The sequence below is a fragment of the Puma concolor genome, chromosome A3, assembly GCF_028749965.1.
Source record: "Puma concolor isolate L17-30 chromosome A3, mPumCon1.1.hap2, whole genome shotgun sequence".
NCBI classification, from domain to species: Eukaryota; Metazoa; Chordata; class Mammalia; order Carnivora; family Felidae; genus Puma; species Puma concolor.
Genome location: NC_141669.1, coordinates 568,744 through 589,185, shown reverse-complemented (window position 1 = coordinate 589,185; position 20,442 = coordinate 568,744). Strand labels below are relative to the sequence as shown.

General features: G+C 53.4%; 1 protein-coding gene across 2 annotated transcripts; it reads left to right on the top strand.

Annotated features, from left to right (window-relative positions):
* Positions 1 to 13,812: 13,812 nt before the first annotated feature.
* On the top strand, positions 13,813 to 19,850 carry TMEM18 (transmembrane protein 18). 2 transcript variants are annotated; one of them, XM_025927342.2, is made up of 5 exons: positions 13,813 to 13,965; positions 15,068 to 15,188; positions 16,791 to 16,845; positions 19,385 to 19,478; positions 19,568 to 19,850. In XM_025927342.2, the coding sequence occupies exons 1-5, from the start codon at positions 13,909 to 13,911 to the stop codon at positions 19,655 to 19,657; spliced, it is 417 nt and encodes a 138-aa protein (XP_025783127.1). In that variant the 5' UTR covers positions 13,813 to 13,908; the 3' UTR covers positions 19,658 to 19,850. The 2 variants fall into 2 exon arrangements, with proteins under 2 accessions (XP_025783127.1, XP_086556027.1); XM_086699901.1 differs by having other exon boundaries at positions 13,819 to 13,965; positions 15,071 to 15,188.
* The last annotated feature ends 592 nt before the right edge of the window (positions 19,851 to 20,442 follow it).

The window sequence follows — 20,442 nt, the reverse complement described above, 5'->3', positions numbered from 1 at the left end:
TTCTAACCACAAGACACAGTGCCCTCTTTGCCCAGCAGGCTGAAACTTTTCATTTCACTCCTCATTTACACTTCCCCACACGACATCCACTGAATAGAAAAGCCTGTAAATTCTTAGGAAATCAACACATTTCAGTTGTTTTCACAAGTGAAGGGCTGGTGGTGTGCCCACAGGAAAGGTTCCCATGTCCACTATCTGGAACGATGCATCGTAACAGCAAACCCGAGTGAAAGATGGAGGCAATAATATTTGACATTTAAGCTCCAGGAACCAGGAAACGTAGCCCATCTTCTCAATCTCTGGGTGCCACGGGCCCTTTAGCTAAAGATGTAGACTTTTCCTGCAGAGAAACCGTATGTAAACAGGCTGAGAAAGAGACGTGTGAGCGATTTCCAGAGCTTCCTGGGCCTGCGGAGGCCCCCATAGGTGTCACCTGCACAAACCCTGTGGGTCACAAAAAGAGAAAGGTGTCTGCAATTGGCCTTTTGATTAACCGACCAATTCTTTCCGTCTAAATGTGTTGTTAATCTTTTCTGCCTCCACATAATCAAATTCAAGCTGCTGTCAAAGGAAAACACACCGCCGTGCAGAATTACATGCGGGTTTCTGTGTGGACGGGGTTGATGAGTGACAACAAACCTTGTCTTCTGTTCACCGTTGATTTTGGTTCTAGGTTCGACAATACATTTGTCTTTTTATGATATTCCTTAGGATCTGTTGATACTCAGAAGCTGTAATGACAAAATCTGTGATAACAAAAGTGTCATGTTTCTAGGTAATTATGTGATTTTAACACAATAATTGAAGAGAGTTAAGATGACCACGCCTGGATCGGGCCATCTGAAAGACTGAGAGGCCTCCAGTCTCCCACTGGTGCCAGAAGTTTCCATGAGCAGCGGCCAGGGCAGAGCAGGGACAGAAAACCAGAGGACAGCGGCACAGGGCTTGGGGGGCAGACACGGATGCCAGTGCCCAGGATGACCGGGCCGGAACTGCCGGACTTTCTCCCCGAGACCGCTGCTGCCTTCTGTCACGGTGTGGACACACGGGGTCTCACCTTTAACCCATCACTTCTCTTTCCTCTTTCTTGGGTTAAACTCTATTAACAAAGGAGTGTTTTGAAATTTTGTTCCTTTCTTCCTTCTGAGAATGTCTTTCAGGACTCGCTCCAAAAATAAGGACAACGATTCAGTGGGAAGAATGTTTGGAGACTCACAGAGGAGTAGAAAATCTCGTACTGGTGAATATTTCAAAACTGTGCGAAAGGAAAGCGTGAGTTTCTCTTCATGGGGACTTAGGTTAATTCGAATGCCGCAGATCAAGCTGTGTGTAACTGTTTTGGAAATCTTCTGTCTCCCTTTCTCTCTCTTCTTCCCACCATCACCTACGAGTGAAGCCCTGGAGGCTTGTTTTTGGAGCAGGCGGTGGCGTGGCTCCATCTGTGTTCTGTGTATCCTGCGGCCCAAATCCAGACCTAAAGCAACCGTGGGCAAAGCTGCTTGTCCCCACCGCAGACTGCGCAGGAAAGAGGGAAGGATCTCTGGAGAAAGGAGAACCCTAAGTGCAGCTTGCAAACGGGAGCAGCGGCCCAGCAGGAGGTGGCAGGGACAACAGGGCTGAAGGAAGCCTCTCACACTGACGCTGTGTCCTGCTCGGGGGAGCCAACCCCGAAGCATAGAGACCCAAGGCTCGCGTCTGCAGGAAAACCAAACTGCAAAGGTGACAGATACATTCCAAATAGCGCCCCGTGGCGGTCACGCTTTAAGTTTGTGTGTTTGCTTCTTTGCCTACGTTCATTGGTCCTGTGTAAAAAAATACAGACTTGAGAATAAAATAAAGTGGAAACTCGCACATGGCGTCCTCTGATGCCTTGGCGTTTCCGAAGGGGAAGCTTTAAATGGACCCCCATGCCCTCTGCATGGGACACAGCACAAGTTATTTGTAAAATTAGTCACTGAACTGATTTGGTCTCTAGGTTCCATAAAGCTATAAAATTGTCTGTATTACTGTATTTTACTTATTTTTTGATTTTTTATTTTTTAGAGAGAGTGCACGTGCAACTGGGGGAGGGGGGCTGAGGGAGAGAGAGAGAGAATCCCAAGCAGGCTCCACATTTAGCACGGAGCCTGACGTGGGGCTCGATCCCACGACCCTGGGATCATGACCTGAGCTGAAACCAAGAGTCAGACGCTCAAGTGAGCCACCCAGGCACCCCTGCATTCTTGTATTTTAAATAACATCTGCTAAGAAGGATAAACTTTAAGAGTGGCTCTGCTGTGTGAGATGCAAAACTAAGAAATGAAATCAAGGTATTCAGGGCATTCCCAAAACTTTTTTTTTTTTAAATTTTTTTTTAACGTTTTTATTTATTTTTGAGACAGAGAGAGACAGAGCACGAACGGGGGAGGGGCAGAGAGAGAGGGAGACACAGAATTGGAAGTAGGCTCCAGGCTCTGAGCCATCAGCCCAGAGCCCGACGCGGGGCTCGAACTCACGGGCTGCGAGATCGTGACCTGAGCCGAAGTCGGACGCTCAACCGACTGAGCCACCCAGGCGCCCCCCAAACCTTTTTATGTCTGTTTTTTTCTTTATTTTTTTCCCCACACCTTCTAAGTTTTTGCAGGAATAGTTCTTCTGAAAGTGGTCACTGTTGTCATACTTCATTTAACTCCCCGAATTAGGGGACCTTTCCGAATCCTCTGTTGTATTTTGCTGTGGCCCACAGGGTTCTGGACACTCAAAGCCTGTGTGTGTGTTCCCCACAGGCAGTTAAAGTCTTATGAAAAGGAAGCCGTGTTTACCCCCAACCAAGTTCATAAGGTTTTGCTCGTTATTGTACTTATATTACTTAACCGAACTGAATATGAGGATTCATGATGTAAGCGGATTGCTTTGGAAAGGCTGGTAAATGTGAGTCTGTTGGGACTGATGAAAAAGCAAAAATTAATCAATGAATACATAACTTAGAAATATCCTGCGCATAGTTTTGCAAATGTCCTTAAAATCACACCCAACTTTAAATTGGAAATCTTCAAGATGCATTGTGGGTAATAAGCAATAAGTGAGAAAGGCTGTTTTTTTTTAATGTTTTTTTTTTTTTAACGTTTATTTATTTTTAGACAGAGAGAGACACAGCATGAACGGGGGAGGGGCAGAGAGAGAGGGAGACACAGAATCGGAAACAGGCTCCAGGCTCTGAGCCATCAGCCCAGAGCCCGACACGGGGCTCGAACTCACGGACCGCGAGATTATGACCTGAGCTGAAGTCGGACGCCCAACCGACTGAGCCACCCAGGAGCCCCTGTTTTTTTTTTTTTTTTAATGTGTATTTATTTTTGAGAGAAAGAGACAGTGTGAGTGTGGGAGGAGCAGAGAGAGAGGGAGACACAGAATCGGAAGCAGGCTCCATTCTCCGAGCCATCAGCACTGGGCCCAATGCGGGGCTTGAACCCACGAGCCGTGAGATCCTGACCTGAGCCGAAGTCGGATGCTCGACTGACTTGAGCCACCCAGGGGCCCCACAGAAAGGCTATTCTTAAGCGTGGTCCAGAATCCATATCAAAGGACAGGTCCTGTACCCTCTTTTACTCGTTGGCCACTCAGGTAGGTGGCTCCTGGCATTGAGGAGACAGGTGGGAAGAGGCATTGCAGTAACTGGGGGACCACTGTCCTCCTGGCATTCACTTATTTGTCAGGCAGAAAGAAGGCCTCACACTGGGCCGGAGGCAGGACCTTCAAGGCAGCGATCACAAACCCTCAAAACAATCAGCAAAAGACACCGTTCTCCACATTCACTCACAAACGAAGACTCGGGCAACTAAAAACTAACAATCCCAAGGCCATGCAGCTAGTAGGGAAAACAAATCATACTAAAATCCAGTTTTCTCTGATTTAAATCCATTTTCTTTCCACTATTCCAGATGCTTACAAATTAGAGAGGACTGGACGGGGAAGCGTGTCCTTGGCCCTGTGCCGAACGCCCCGTGGTGGCCGTGACGGGCTGAGCTGTGTCTCCGCAGATTCATATGGTGGGTCCCAACCCCCAGAGCCTCAAACGTGATGATATTTGAAGACATGGTCTTTAACTAAGGTAAAATGAAATCATCAGGGTGAGATCTAATCCACACAACTGGTGTCCTCATAAGAAGAGGTTTGAGCCCTGACACCACAGAGGGCAGACCAGGTGAGCACAGGCCCAGGAGAGAAGCCTCAGAGGAACCAGCCCCAACACCTTGACCTTGGACTCCAGCCTCCAACACTGTGAGACGATAAACTTGGGTCGTTCAATCCCCACGTCTGTACTATCACCACGGCAGCCCAGCTAACTCATGCCACGTGCAGAATGTTACCCAGAAAACCACCTGACGACCCTCAGGGAAGGACCAGATGTTCCACGCGAGGGCAACCATCATCAACTCTCAGTCCAAATGCCACAGGAGACCCCGATGTAAACTCATCACCTTGCGTCAGGTGGTGGTTTCACACCACCGAGTAGGCGTCCCGTGTGCACCTGCTCTGTGTGCAGGCCGACCGCGGCAGTCTCCCAGTCAGCCCCTCCCAGAGGCTCCCCCCCACCTTGAGGCTCAGAAGGAATCACCTGCTGATTCTTGCTTAGAGTCATAAGCAGCCTTTGGACGGGCTTTTGTCTCTGTCTTTGGTACCAGGACAAGAGCAGACCCCCTGCTGAAGAGGTGAATGATTCTCTGGATGTCTCCGGGGCCCGTCAACGTGTGTGATGACTGCTCACGTGGAGGTGGAAATCCGTTTGACAACTGCATGCAAAGCTCTGTCGTAGTTGTCTAGAATCTTAGAAACAAGTTGGTGATGATGCCACAAGATCCTGAGCAGCATGGGAAGTGCACAGCTGTCACCCTGCTGGACCACTAGGGGACCGGCCGCAGCATGGAGGCAGTGCTGCTCAGGCCCTGGGGCACGTCGCCATGGCAACACGGGGATGCCCCTGCCGGAGGTCCCCTTGTGGGGGCCAGGGTGCCGGGCTGGTGTGGGGCGGGGGCTGAGAGCCCTGCTTCCACAACCCTACTGGAGTCCCCACGGTGAGCAGGAGCGTTGCCTTGGAAGCCCGGGACCTTTCCAACCCACCTCGACAGGTCAGGAGAGCAAATCTGCGTGTGAACATCCGGTGCCACGGAAGGAAAGTGGCCACAAGGTGGCGGGCCAACTCCTGTTCCCAAGCAGCTCTTTACTGACGGAACCCTCTGTGCCCATCCCGGCAGCCCCACCACGGCCGAGAAGAAGGTGACCAGACAGCCCAAAACACCATTGCAAGCAGGTGAAAGAGTGGTCTGGAAGAGTTTGCTGAGACATGAATTCAGAGACTAGAAGGTTCCGTCTGAGCAAGGGAATCAGGTATCGAGTCAATAGTTTATTACTTTCTGGAGAGAAAAATCATCTCCTAACGTGAAGAATTCTCGATCTAGAAGAGGGAGGAAATTAGGTTTGTTCTGACGGGGAAAACATCTAAGAGAGTTTACACTGGAGAATCCTGCGTAAATCCTGACTGGCAGTCACTCTCCTCCCTGGAGTCTGCTGGCTCACTGCAAAATGGACAAGGTAGCAAACACATAGCACAGAACGGGGCTGGGGTGTCAGGGGCAGGAACTCCCGTACCCTTCCAGGCTCTGTGAACTGGGTGACAGTCAAATACATGAGGTAGGTCAACAGGAGAAAATCAAAATTAATGCCAAACATAACGGGAACCCACCCTGATGTGAAATTCCAAAGACAGTGAGGCAACCGGAAGCTTCCGTGAGCTCAGGGGAGGGAGAGGTGTTGGGACACAAAGAGGAGGAAGGACATTAGCAGGAAGGTGACAGGAGATGCTTGGGAATAAAGGTGCCCATTACGCAGGTGGGTTTCCTGGGTGAAGAGGAGCCTGTTAATAGCTCTCTTCCTGTAGGGCAGGCAGTTGAGGGGGAGGGGAAGAGCTTTTCCTGAATCTGCTGGGTTTTGATTGCCTTTAACTCCAAGTAGGCTTCGTGCCAAAGTGGCCCATCGGAGTGGCCTCGCCTCGGCCTCTACCGGAGCACCACTTAAAAGTGGTGTCAGGATAGGGGCGCCTGAGTGGCTCAGTTAAGCGTCCGACTTCCGCTCAGGTCATGATCTCACGGTTCGTGAGTTCGAGCCCCACGTCACGGCTCTGGGCTGACAGCTCAGAGCCTGGAGCCCGCTTTGGATTCCGTGTCTCCCTCTGTCTGCCCCTCCCCTGCTTGCACTCTGTCTCTTGCATTGTCTCAAAAATAAATGAACATTAAGAAAAAAAAGTGGTGTCAGGATAGCACTTCTGCAGGAAGTGGCCAAGCCTGCTGCTGTTACGACAGTGTCCTCAAGTTAAAACTGCAAACTGAACGAAATCTGGAAAGTGACCTCCTGAAGGCCTGGAGGACGATGGGACGCACAGACTGTGGGAGAGAATGGCAGCGCACGGGGGAAGAAGCAGGTTTCTCGTAGGGACTTTGGTTTTAGGGTAAGGCCTTCCCTGTGGCAGGGAATCCTCAGTCTTCCCTGCCTGAACACACAGAGGACACATCCGCGGAGTGATGGCTGCCCACAGGGAAGGAGGGATGCAGAGGCGGGCACCCCAAATTCAGTGCACGTGCTGTGCCCCGGGTTCTGGCTGGTGCCTGAGCTCTGCACAAAGCATGCTGCAAGCAGCCCGTCTAAGGATGATGAACCCAACTAAGAACTCAGCTTCTGCACAAAAGAGTTTGCAGCTTGTGGGGAAATAGGTTCAAGAATTCTTTATACTTACATAAATGGGTTAGAAAATCATGGGGCAGAAAGCCGCCACCACGGGGTGAAAGCGCCTGAGGTTAGCTAGCGAGACATTGTACGGGGATCATGAGTAACTTGTTGGATCACCTGCAGGAAATTACTTTCCCTCTGGTGCTTTGACCACAAACTCCTCTTGCCCCCGCTTTGCTTCTTACACACATAGGTTAAGGATTACTGTCTGATTGTTTTCTCCACGTTCGCGTGTGTAAGATCTTGTTTTCTTCACATTCGCCACGTGGGTAGCATCTAGTAAGCTCCATAAATGCCGAGACGAAACCCCTGTTCAGGCTCTTATCTTCTCCCGGACATTAGCCTCTCTTGTATTCAATTCTGCGTCTGCTCTCTTGCTGGACGAGAGAGAACTCCAGACTCATAGTCTTCAACAGCAGTTTGTCAAACTGATTTAATGCCTTTATTTGTTTAAGTCACTAATCTCTGGAAGAAATAACAGAACCCATATCTATGTTATGCACAATGTCCAATAGGTCCTACAAAACTACCCCAAAATCAAAGAAACAGGAAATGTGCCCTACACACCAGACTCCTCTGTTGTAGTTTGAGTTAACTGCTGTGTTTACATTTCACCGTGGAGACCAGGGCTCATCAAGCCCGGGGCCAGCTCTCATATACCCCATTTTGTACAGCCTACAAACTAAGCATACCTCTGTAATCCTGGGACGTCTAGCATATACATTCGTCTGTCATCTCAGGAGAGAAGAGACAAAGAATAGGACAGGGATATTGGTGGGAATGGTGTCTGAAAAGTGTAAATATTTGGTTAAAAACAGATATAACTCAGAGAATTAAGTTTATTGAGCCAAAAGAAATACAAATACAGATAAAATGAATCTTAGGCACATCATCGTCCATCTGGTGAAACCAAGAGAAAATCCTCAAAACAGGAGCATGGCACAGTACCCACAGAAAACCTGCATGCGGAAGGACAGCTGGCTCCGGTGAGAAGCTACGGTCGGAAGACAGCAGGGCTGCTCCAGAGCGCTCACGGAAAGACAAGGTCACGTGCAAAAATCAATGTGCCGCAAAAATAGCCTGTCAAACGAAGACCAAATGAAAGCATCCCCAGACAGAGAAAACTAAGGAAATAGCAACAGATCCATATGGCATGAAATGCTAAAGGAAATTCTTTAGCCTCAGAGAAAATGACACAGCACAAAAATGTGAATCTCCAGAAAGGGGTGAAGAGCTTTGGAAATGGTAAATGCTGGGCAAGTTTAAAAGACATTTCCTGTAGGTTTTGTAGATACATCTGATGCATTCTACTGTACTTTATTTTACTTTCTCCCAGTGTTTACGATGCATGTAGATAAGGTTGAGCCTCAGATAAAGTTCAGTGGTAGAGACTGTGTGTGTGAGGGCAGGGGGCCCGCACAGGACAGAGCCCAGCAGTAGGCACCCCCCAGGGCTGGCTGATGTTGGACAAAGGTGGAAAGGCAATCAAATGGGGGAAAGAAAGCATTTTTTAGTAAACAGTTCTGGAATAATTGCATATCAAGGAAAACATGAACTTGACCCTTCCTCATTCACCCATTTCACAAAAGTTAATTTGAGATGGCTCATCGACATTTAAAGTTTTATGTGAAAATACAGGATCTTTGTGATATGAGGTAGGCAAATGTTTCTTAGGCCACAGAAAACAATGAACATGTTAAAAAATGATAAAGTAACTTTGCCAAAATTGAAAATATTTGTTCATTGAAGATTCCGTAAGACTACGAATAGACAAGCTCCTGATCAGGAGAAAACATTCACAAAACATAGATCTAATAAACTAGTGTGCAAAACATATTTTTTAATCTTATACCTAATAATAAAAAGAAAAAACAACCCAGTAAAAAATGGAGAAAATATTTAAATAGAAACTTTACCAAAGAAGATATATAAATTGCCAATAAGCATATGAACAAGAAGTCACTTTTACTAGTTATCTGGGAAACGCACGTTAAGACACAGCAAGTGTGGCGATGGCACCTCCAGCAGGACCGGCACCAGGAGGGGGACCCTGGGGGGCGGGCTCCTGTCAGGAGAATCACGCTGCATGTACACCCAGCCTACCAGCCCATATCTCACTCTAGGTGTTTAACAAAAGGGAAAAGGATAAAGAATCAGGCACTGGTGTGAACCTGTGAACACTGGGCTGGGTCACTCCCACCTTGACCCTGCAAAGAGCACCCTCTGTCCTCAGGCCTCCCCGCCCCCCGCAACCAGCCTGCGAGCCATCAACTCTCCCACTTGCTGTCCCAGCTGATCTCTCTTCTCACTGAGTCTTCGACGTGTCCCCAGTTTTGTTTTGTGTTTTAGAGTGAGAGCGTGAGTGGGGAAGGGGCAGAGAGAGGGAGGGAGAGAATCCCAAGCAGGCTCCCAGATGTCAGTGCAGAGCCCGACACAGGGCTCGGTCTCATGAACCCCGAGATCATGACCTGAGCCGAAATCAGGTGTCAGATGCCTAACCGACTGAGCCCCCGGGTGCCCCTAGTTTATCATCTTAAAAGCTGGAGAAACAGCTAGTTGACAGAAGTAAAAATCAAAAGATGCTTTTGCCCCTCCTAATTTAAAAAGTCATTCTATGATTTGGCCACTGCTTTCATAACGATGTCAAGCAACGGGGAACATGAATGTAGACAGGAGGGTCTGCGGCTGAGGCTCAGGGCCATGCTTCCTGCTCTAGGTCCAGAGAATGTTGCTCTGCCAGAGGGAGAGGAGATTTCCACAACCTACAATCAAGAAAGTCCCAGCTAATAGGATCCCAGAGGTTGCATTTAAAGGGTGGAAAGGGGGCGCCTGGGTGGCTCGGTCGGTTAAGTGTCCGACTTCGGCTCAGGTCATGATCTCACGGTCCGTGAGTTCGAGCCCCGCGTCGGGCTCTGTGATGACAGCTCGGAGCCTGGAGCCTGTTCGGATTCTGTGTCTCCCTCTCTCTCTGCCCTCCCCTGTTCATGCTCTGTCTCAAAAATAAATAAACGTTAAGAAAATTTTTTTTAAGGGTGGAAAGGATGTAAGAAGCACAGGAAGGTGTGCGTACTGTGCCCAGGAACTCATGGAGTGACAGCTGGAGGGTGGGGACGTCGTGCATCGACCGCGGAGGACATTCGCCTGGGGGAGACCACACGCGTAACTGAGGTTTCTGAAAAACATGAGTGGTTACCGGCCGCCGCCCATTGCACCCCCTGCCTTACGTATTTTCTGTTGCTGCTCTAACAAACTGCCCCAAACTTAGCGGCTTAACAAATGCATCTTACATTTTTGGGAGTCAAAACTCTGAAACGGGTCTCACTGGGTTGAAATCAAAGTGTTGGCAGGGCTGGTTCCTCTCTGAGTCTCCTGGGGAGATGATTCTGCTGCCTTCCAGCCTCCGGAGGCACCTGCGTACCGGGCTCTTCTCCCCCCGCACACTAGCCATGGCCGGTTGCCTCGCTCCCTACATGAAGGCAGCTGTGCAGTGACTGTAATCCCATGTGCCACCTACACTCCCCTCCTCTGTGTGAGGGAACACGCTCATCATTTCCAGAAACGAGGGTGGGGGCGTCTTTGGGGTTCTAGAAGTAAATTGTGGTATAAAGTGGACGTTCAGGAAATGCAGAGTGGATGCATAGACAGAGGAGACACAGACGTGTAAATGGACACAGTGATTTTAAACACTGCCATCTAAATACAGATGTGGCATTTATAGCCTTACTGAGAAATAGTTTGAGAATATGTCCCTGAACATGGAGAACAGTGGGCCTTGAATGAGAAATACTGGCCTGTAAGAGTCAGGCCAGTCTCCACAGAGGACACACACTTACATTACCTGGTTAATGTTCAAATTCCCTAATATTCTCCACGAGACGCCTTTCACTTCAACCCAGAGCAAGAACTTACAGTTCTTTATATTCGTTAACAAATTTCATCCTTACCTGTGTCTGAACACATGGTTTCCTCTGCCAGCAATGTTCTTTTCCTTCTACCCAGCTTACCAGAGGAGTCTCTACTCAATCTTCAGAGGTCAGCCCTGCACGTGCCCCCGCCTGGTGACGCTTCCTGCAGGCAGTTTCCTTTGGCACCATCACAGCACGTGTCTCCCATGGCGTGGACCGCCTTTTGGCCTGGTGGTGGTCCACCATCTGGCCCAGGGCCTGTCCCATTAGCCAATGGCCAGGCTATGAATGACTAGACAAACGTCCCCTGAGTGTCCACTATGTGCCAGAAACCATTGTGGGAAATGCTTCCACACTTTCCATAAACCCAGAGCCAGCCACTGATGGCACGTGACAGATTTGCCATCGAGAGGCATCAGGCACACACATCAGAAAAGCCAAGAGGGAGGTTTAGACTAATGTCTGTGTCACCATGGGCCTCATCCCAGGACATCAGCAGAGCCTGGTCATCTGGCTCTGGCTTCTTACAGACGACCTGTTAGAGAGCACATCAAATACCCAAATACCATGTTAGTGTGGCCTAATTTTTAACCACTCTTTAGTGATCTTATCTGTTTTGGGTCGACAATATACAATCAAAAATACAGAGGGAAAATCCCCAAACATAACATTGCACTTGTGTGTTTACTACTAGCCACGATAAAATTTTAAGAAATTCTATAGAAACCTCATGGGCCTCGAGGAACACAGTCCCTTCCATATGCTGTACAATGAGGCTTCCCAAACATGTTCTGGAAAACTGCTGCTTTAGTGCCTGCTGGCTCAGGAATAAGGTGGGGGTGGGAGGGGATGACTTCAACTAATAATGTGTCATTATGGATTCAATTTTCCCAAGAGAAGACAGTGCCTTAATTTGTTTCCTCAGCTCTTCCCTCCTTGTCTGTGGACACAAGAAGCCCTCCCGGGAGTGCGCTTGCATGCGTAGTCCTGAGGGTCTGCACACAAACACAGATTCCAGAAGATCTTCATCTCCAACGACTGAATGAGCTGTCGCTACAGATGTGTTTGGCGCTCTGGTCACAGACATTCTCACGGACAACCTACTAGGTATCAGATGTGCTGAGGGTGTCAAACAATCAGACCGATAAGACAGGACCGGCCCTGGAGCGGCTCAGTCAGTGAGGACAGAAACGCGTCAAACCAAGTAGCACAGTTTGGTGTGGTTGTGACCCATGTGGTCACCACTTCCCGAGCACTGAGGTAGGGACGCATCAGTGGAATACTGAAAATATCAAGTGAAGGTGAGATATAAAATTTGCTGGATTTAATCCATAAGGCTTTCGTTGTCCATAATTACGGAGTTCTCGGAAGCCTGTCGTTAAATGACTGCAAGTTTACACCTGCATTCTATGAGAGAAGAATCGATAAGAACAGATTCGGCTACCCCATAATGCTAGGGAAAAAAAACCAAACTATTTCTCCGTCTAAAATTAAATGGTGTAGAGTAAAGCCTCTCAGTTCAACAAGTGTGAACACTCGAAAATTGATTTTGTTGAAAACATGGAAAAGGTGTTCAGGCTCCGCCAGCAGGACCGAGGCAAGGCGGCGTGCTGCCACCTGCTGGCGCCTGATTAAAATGCGATTCGACCGGGTCCCCGCAGGGGTCTGTTCCAGCCCGGCCCGCGGTAACTCCGGGGAAGGAGGGGCGGGGCGGAGGGCACACAGGGTCACCTCCCGGGGAGATGTAGTCCCAGAACCGGAACGGCAGCTCTGTGTTGAGCACACTGCTAGGGATCCCACCTCCAGGATCACGATGCGAGTGGGATTTTGACTCGGCGCAGGGAAAGCTGAGTGCCCCTTGACGATTCCGGGCAAAGGTTAGAAAGTGTCTGAAAAGGGAGCGCAGCGGCAGCGGAGCGGGGAGCAGGGAGAACACCTAAGAAGCAGGAGCACAGAGCGTTCAAAGCAGGCGGGACTTGGCCTAGCAGGTGTTCTTCGAGGTCTCTGGGCGGAGTGGAAAGCGTGGGGAGGAGGGCGCGGGAGCGTGCAGACCCCACGACCCTTGCGGCCGGGACCCGCGGGACCTGCGGGGTCACCGGACGCCGTTTCGGACGCTGTGGCAGCCCGGCTTAAACCGGAGCGCGGCCCTCTGGGTTCAGTGTCGGTTTGATTCCGCCGCTCAGGAACGCACCTGCCGGGAAGCCATCTCCTCGCGTCCTTTGGCGCCGCCTGGCTCCCGCACGAGCCCCAGAGGCGGGGCCCCTGCGCACTGCGCGTCCTCGCTCCACTCCACCCAGACGGCGGGCGCTGTCTCCGCACGTGGCAGTCCCGGCCCTGCGGGCACACGGTCGCCTTCCGGGTAGGTCCGCGGGCGGCCGCACACACACCCTGTCTCACCCGCTCCTGCTACCGCGTGCCCGCGCTCACCTATTAACCGCGGGTCCCGAGTCCGTCCCTGAGGCGCAGGGCTCTGGACACCCCGGTTAACGAACAGCGACCCGAATGCACCTGTAAGCGGAGGGTAGGCAGGGCGTCCCCAGGGCCTTCTCAACTGCGGTCGCCCACAGGCAGCATCCCCCTCACCCGGCTTGTTAGAAAGGTGGAACGTTCGGCACCCCCAGGTGTACTCAGACCCCACGTACATATGGGCCCAGGTGATGTGTGCGCACGCACAACGTTATCTGCCAGAAAAAGTGGGTCCCTCCCAGACCCTGTCCCCCTCGGTTCCCCGGAAGCGCGAATACTCTCCCCTCGGTTCCCCGGGAGCGCGGACACCGTCCCCATGGTCCCCCGGGAGCGCGGGCACTGCCCCCTTCCCCTCGGTCCCCCGGACACTGTCCCCCTCGGTCCCCCGGGAGCGCGGACACCGTCCCCTCTCGGTCCCTCGGGGCCGGCGTCGGAAGCAGGCAGAGACGCCCACTCGCCCCCGGGTTCTCGAGAGCGCCACTGGGTTGAAGGTCTGAGAACTAAAGACGCTCTCGTCCCCTCTCGCCTCTCGGCCCGCTTGGGAAAACACTCTGGGAGCGTAGTTACAATTTCAACATTAGATTTAAAGCCATAGAAAACCGCGAGATGTGGACCTGGCACCGGGCACGGGAGATATCGCGAGATAGCTGGGTCCGAGCAGATTTCGCGACAAGTAGAAATCCCGCGAGAGGGGACGCCGGAGGCGTTCCCTGTGGTAACCGACTGGGGTCGGGACAGGAGACGGTGGTGGCGAGGGTGGGCCTTTCCGGGGACGATGCCGTCCGCTTTCTCGGTCAGCTCTTTCCCCGTCAGCATTCCCGCCGTGATCACGGTAACTCGCTGCCTTTTTGGTCGCCAGCTTGGGTGATGGTTGGTGGGTGGGGGGTGGGGTAGTCCGGGTTAGTTCGCATCCGCCACGGACGCCGACGACACCGGATGGGGTGGGGGCGGGGCCTGGTGGTGGGAGGACCGATCCTGGGCGGGGCCTGGTGGTGGGCGGGACGTTTCGGGGCGGGGCCTGGCGGAGACTCTTGGGCGGCCCTGGGCTCTAGGTGTGGACGCACCGCGGGTAGAGGTGGTGGGGGGACCGCACCCCCAGCGCAGTGGGAGCTCCAGGTGCTGCTCTTGCGCTGTTCTGGACGCCCCCCCCCCTCGCTCCCTTCCCTTTGCCCCCTCCGCACATTGATGGGGACGGGTAGCTTGTGGGCAGTTTACCCTCCGGGGCGTGCAGAAGCGGCAGGGGACACTTAGTCCTGAGGGCTCTGCAGTGTCCTGATGCAGTTCCCGGCCTGGTTTGCTGGGGGCGGGGCTAAGGGCAGGGCTTGGGGGTGAGCTTGCAGGGGAGATCTAGACGAAGGGTAAATCCGAGCATGGTTGGGGGGGGGGATACGAGCATCTGGGGGTGCGGACATGCCCACCCTCCGGTTGAGGAGACCCGACATGTCAGTGCTATTTGGCGGCCTGACAGAAAGGTCGGAGGAAATCTAGCAAATTGGGATGGCTCAGATTTCCCAAGGCCTTGAGTGCTAGTCTCAGGAACTCTGTTCCTGCTTGTCCTGGGACGATGATCCTTAGAAGCCTTAAAACATGATTTTATTCAGGCCACAGAAGGGGAAATCCGTGGTGCCCCAGTTCTGCGTGCTCAGACATTAAAGCAGTGACATTTCTCTTTAATGTCTGCGGGTGGCTGCGGTGCAGTCGGTTCCCGTCTTCCTCCTCCTCTTCCTTCCCCAACACCTGCTTCTGGGAGGCCTGTGGGGCAAGGGCCCTGGACGCCCCGCCCCGCAGCCCCAGGAGCGCTGGGAGTGAGGGACGGCAGTGGGGGCCCAGGGGTGCTGGCAGTGAGGGACCGCTGGCCTCCCTGACGCAGGAGACGCGACGCCTGGCCCCCACGTGAGTTGTCGGTGATGAGTTTCTAGCGATGTGTCTTGCAGCAGACGGACTGGGCGGAGCCGTGGCTCCTGGGGCTGGCCGTCTTCCACGTGCTGTGTCTGCTGCTCACGTGTCTCTCAGCCCAGAGGTATAAACTACAGGTCGGGCATTTCCTGTGCTTAGGTGAGTAGAATGCACGAATTCTGTGACCCAGATTGCCGTGTGACGTGACCAGGTGCAGGGTGGGACGTGTCCGTAAGAGAGCGTCCTCGGGAGAGAGGGAAGCGGTGCGTTGGCGTCGCAGAAGTCGTCCTGCAGCGCAAGGGATGAGCGGAGGCCCTGCTTCCTGCCGCCACGTGCTGTCACGGGCGCGTGCGCCTCTGGGCCCGCACGAGGTGGTGGGCAGCACCGGCCCCGCGACGCAGTTTCGGGCGGAGGTGCGTTGCTACCGCCCGTGATCCGGACGAGGCAGCAAACCAGCGGAGCTCCGGGACGGGGCCTCGTGCGAGGTGCGGGGGCAGCGCGTAGACCGGGGTGTGCAGGGCCTGCAGGAGGGAGCGACGCAGCAGGGGTGCGGCGTGAGGGCCCCAGTGAACTCCCTGCCGCGAGGACAGCTTGTGCACGGGCCCCGGGGCAGGTCCCTCGGAGAAAGACGCCGGCCTGATCACGGGAGCGGACGTGTGAGGAAAACTTGGCAACTCAAGAACCGTGTTGGGTTTCTTATGTTTGAGGGTGAAGAGGGGAGGACTTTGCACACGTGGGGGCAACAGACAGACAGTGTTCTACGTGTGTGTACATCTTCTGTGATTCCTTGGACTCTCAGACCCGCACAGATTGATTTTATTCAGGGCGGTGTTATTTGCCGCATTTTTACAAGTGAGACGCGGAGGGGCTCCCTGCCCCCCCAGGTCACTCAGCCCCTGGGTGGCACCGCCGAGATTCATTACCTGGTCAGCTGGCAGAGATGGCGTCATTCCGCCGCCTTCCGTGTCTCAGCCTTTCCCCCCCTTTTCTCCTTTTCCCTTGGCTTTCTTGATGTGCCTCGTTGGGTCCAATCCGGAGGGAGGAGTCCAGAGGTTCTAAAGCCGTGGTGTCTTCCGTTTTGTGACTTGGGTCAAGGACGGGAAGGTTTTTCCCGTTTTAATTTACCTGAGAACTGAAAGCATCAGACTTTGCGGTTTGCCGCGTCCCGCCGTGTAGTTTTCACGCAGGAACGGTGGCAGCACGCGGTGCTGAGCGAGCTCCGGGTCCGGGGTTGAATAGCCGCGTGCTTCTGCGTCCCGGGCTCCGGGAGGGTCGCCGTCTCTACTCAGGTAGGCTCGCGGTGGGGGGGGCATCGGGATTCCTGCTGCGGCCGCCAGAACCTCTGGGTCTGTCTCTAGCCGGCTGTCCCGTGTGTCCCCGCGGGATGGCAGTGTGACGGTGGAAGGCACCTGGTCTCGCAGCTCTGGGCGTTCTGTGACTGGGTCACTGTGACCGGGTCATGTCGGAGCGCGGGCGCAGGCACACGTGTGCGCCTGTGGTTTGCAGGGGCAGACCTGCTTCCGGTCTCTGCACTGAGACCTTCCCGTGTTTCCGTCAAGGGAAGGTGTCCTGCCTGTAGTGTGCAAGTGTTGCGGTCTTACCTCACACTGTCTCTAAAATAGGAAGTCCACTTCTCATCAAATTCTTGCTATTCTCTTACATTTATGTTAAATATACCATCGTAAACAGCATGTTTAATTCTGTAAAGATTGGTGATCAATCGCCATCCGGATCCTGACACGTGGTTTCTCTCTCTTCCAGTGATTCTAGTTTATTGTGCCGAGTACATCAACGAAGTAGCGGCAATGAACTGGAGGTAGGCCGACGCCCTGTGCATGTTGACCGTACTGGGGAGTGGCACTCTAGAGTGGTCTGTGCAGTGGGAGCATTGCACGCCGACCACAAGACTCCGGGAGCCGCAAGAGAAAACAAGTCGCTGAAGGCCCCGGGGGCCCAAGTGCTTCTGCTCCGACAGGTTTAGGTCAGAGGAACGGCTTATCAGACAGTTTAGGATTTGAAGATTGGTTGATACGGTTCATGACAGCGGGCGACAGTTCAAGGGGCTGTTTGAGGTAGCTCTGTTTGCAGAGTAGAGAAAGTGGCATTTTAGAGAGAATTTGGTCCATGCCTGGTCAGGGCGGTGGGTGATGTGCTCTGAGACCTCTCTGCCCTCCCTGGACCTGCCGTGTCCTCTCGAGGCCTTGGATGTCCTCCTGGCATAAACCCCCGGCCGCCCTCCAGTGATCGCAGCTCCAGCCTCTTGCCTGTGGCCTCCCTGGAGCCCCACCTCCTCCCTCTCCACCATGGCTCCTGCCAGCCTCTGTTCCCCGGGGTGTGGAGACCCGTGGGGCATCACCAGCCGTCACTGCCCTCTGCTTGTCCTCTGCCCCCGTTTCCAGCTCTCACATCCTGCCTGAGTGTCAGGCCCTGTGTCTGGGTGCAGCTCAGCACCGGCACCCACACGTGTGAGCGAGACACAGCTGTGCAAACCGAGGGGCTTCATCTGGGACCCTCACACGTGTGTCTAGATGTGGCTTTCAAACAACGGTCCACAGGCCCTATCTGGCCCACTGGTTTTACGTGGCCTGTGAGCTAAAAATGGTCTTGATATTTCTAAGTGCTAAAACATTTACATTTCTTCAATGTGAAAGAAAAAAAAGAAAAACTACTAGACTCTCAGCAAAAAGGGGTTGAAGACCTTGCCTCTTGGCCCGGGAAGCATGAATGTGTGCCATTTGGCGCTCTCCAGGAGGTTGTGGAAAGCCACCCTAGGTGACCATGCACGTTCCATCCCACCTGCGTTACACCTGCTGTCTCTCCAGCCCCCACACGTCCTTGCTCGTCGGGTCCTGAGGACCTCGAAGAAGCCTGTGCCTTCAGGGAATGGCTGTGGCCCCAGCACCTGCTCCTGGCTGCCCTCTGAACCCATCTCCTCAGCCAGACGTACTGAGAAAATCCCCACTTTTCAATGTAAAACGGCCCCTTGGGCCTCCCCCGTCTGGACCCTTCACGATGAGACTTGGAAGGTGGTCACTGTCCCCTTGGGCCCGCTCCCCACCTTGTAGCGGAAACGCTGTTGTTCATGACAGGGTGGGGCGCGTGGGGCCTGGCCCACCGCCAGTCCGCGGGTTACTTGACCTCAGCCTCCCTCCCCCTGAACCACCTGCTGGCGGGTTTCCAGGACACCAGGCTGCCAGTCTCCTCTCTCAGGACGTCCCTCCTTCCGCTCTCTGCCTTCCTCCTGTGCGAGGGCAGCCGCCCCAGCCGCCGGAGGTCTGATGACCATCAGGAGAGCAGCGCTTCACACTCGGCCCCCATCCAGAGCTGACCCCAGGCACGGTGCTCCACTCTGTACTGGCGCTTCTCCTCCCGGTGACTTTGGCCAGAGACCTCACTCGCCACGCAGATTCCTTCCGAGGTCCTTGACCTTGGAAACAAAGCACGAGCGCGGCTCTGTCCCTCCCCTTCGGTGCCCGCCCCCATGCCTCCCGAGCGGTGGCCTGCTTCCCCAGGCACCAGCCCCTCCTCGACCTAGGCCTCGGCACAGCCACGGCAGCCACGGCCACGGGCTGGCCACGGCTGGGCCCTGGTGGCTCCCCCGGGTCCCTGCTGGAGTGTTGGGAGCCTTCCTGCAGCCCACGTGCAACTCCATGCTCCTTGGCTTCATTTTTCTCCGGAACATCAGTCACACGAGTGCGTTTTGAGTGTCATCTTATCTGAACCGTCTCCCCTATAGTGTAAGCTCTAAGCTCTGCCTCCCCTGTTCTCAGCTGTGACGCCAGGGCTGCTGGCCGGCTCCTCCGTGACTCACTGAGCTAACGGGTTGTTAGGTGCTTTATAAACGGTCGTCCTGCATGTCACTGGTGGCCGCAGACGAGCCCCAGGATACAACCAGCCTCTGCCTAGGGGCAGCTTGAGGGACTCAGCCTGCTGGTGAGAGTTCGAGCAGAGAGCCGGCTGGCACCGTCTCAGAGTAGCTCTGGAGCGTGTGCAGCCCGTGACGCCTTCTGGCCCACGGAAGGCACAGCACGTCCCAGGTGACGTCAAACTCGCCGTTAACCAGAGCGCACAAGCGTTTACTTTGCCCGGCAAATCCGAGGGTTGATTGCTGTTGCCCCCACTGCCCTCTTCCCCAGGCCCCGGGGCTCCTGCCTTCTTCGCCGCAGGCCCGCTGCACGTTCCCTGATGGGGCCCAGTAGGAGTGAGCTGGGAAGGGCTGAGGGTGGGTTCGGTTGTGGGGCAGGCGGTGGAGCCTTAGTCGACGTAAGAGGCTCTCCAGGAGCTTTACGTTAGGGAATATCGCTAAGGACGTTTTTCCGTTATACCAAGTAACTTTTAATTTCTTCCTGAAACAGGTCATTTTCAAAATACCAGTATTTCGATTCACGGGGGATGTTCATTTCTCTAGTGTTTTCAGCACCGCTGCTGCTCAATGCCATGATCATTGTGGTATGTGTGTTACAGCTTTCTGAGTTCTAGTGTTGTTGACGGATGTGTGTTTTCCAATTCTAAACGTGTCTCAAAATCATTGTTTTTAGATTATGTGGGTCCGAAAGACTTTGAATGTAATGACTGACCTGAAAATGTTACAGGAGAAGAGAAGAGGAAGGAAGAGAAAAGAAGAATAACACTGGAACAGTTGTGTTGGTTTTCTTATGGACGTTGTTTTCCTCTGTTGTTGTGTCAGGGGTTAAAGTGCGCATCGGAGGCGTCCTTACTCGGCCACTCACGTTTGTGCAGAGGGTTCTTTTATCGTGACATCCGTGTTGTAGGACACACTTTAAAACTGGTTTTTAAAATAAACACTAGTCTCCTGTTCCATCTGGGTGTTGGTTAGCCCTGGATCGACCCAGGATGTCGGCGTCTTCCTGTTAAAGTGTGTAAATCAGTAGTGTCTGTGCATAGTTCGCCGAGTTGTCACCTGTACGATTAGTATTCATTGTAAAGCATTGAAGCAACGTACACACTTTGAAGCAAATGATAAACGGTGCTGTCCGTGCAACGGCACCATCACCCCCTGCATGCGCTGCTTCCCGGGCTGCGGCCCAGCTGGTTCTCCGCAGAGGGGATGTGGCAAAGCTGGTGACATTCTGGGTTGTCACTGGAGGGCTGGAGCCCAGGGTGGTCCCGAGCTAGGGATGATCTGACCCGGCACGTTAGCAGTGCCAGGATTGAGAAGCCCTGGGCTGGAGCAGTCTGTATGTGAGACCCTGGGAGCAAGGTCCTGAAAAGAGTCAGGCTTGTGAACGCAGGCAGCCAAGGCCCAGGAGGCGAGGCTTCTGTGAAGGGCACACAGTTGGCCCCGGGGCAGAGGAAGTTCGGGGCTGCTTTGTGTTCTCACAGGAGTTCTAGGAGTTAACGGTACAAAGGCCTTCAAGTCAGGGCTCCATGGAAAGGTTTTCAGGATGCGGGA

Excerpts from the sequence above, each read along its gene's own strand:
- TMEM18 (XM_025927342.2), top strand. The coding sequence starts at position 13,909 with ATGCCGTCCGCTTTCTCGGTCAGCTCTTTCCCCGTCAGCATTCCCGCC. Across the intron at positions 13,966-15,067 it reads GCATTCCCGCCGTGATCACG|CAGACGGACTGGGCGGAGCC; the intron begins GTAACTCGCTGC and ends TGTGTCTTGCAG. Across the intron at positions 16,846-19,384 it reads GTAGCGGCAATGAACTGGAG|GTCATTTTCAAAATACCAGT; the intron begins GTAGGCCGACGC and ends TTCCTGAAACAG.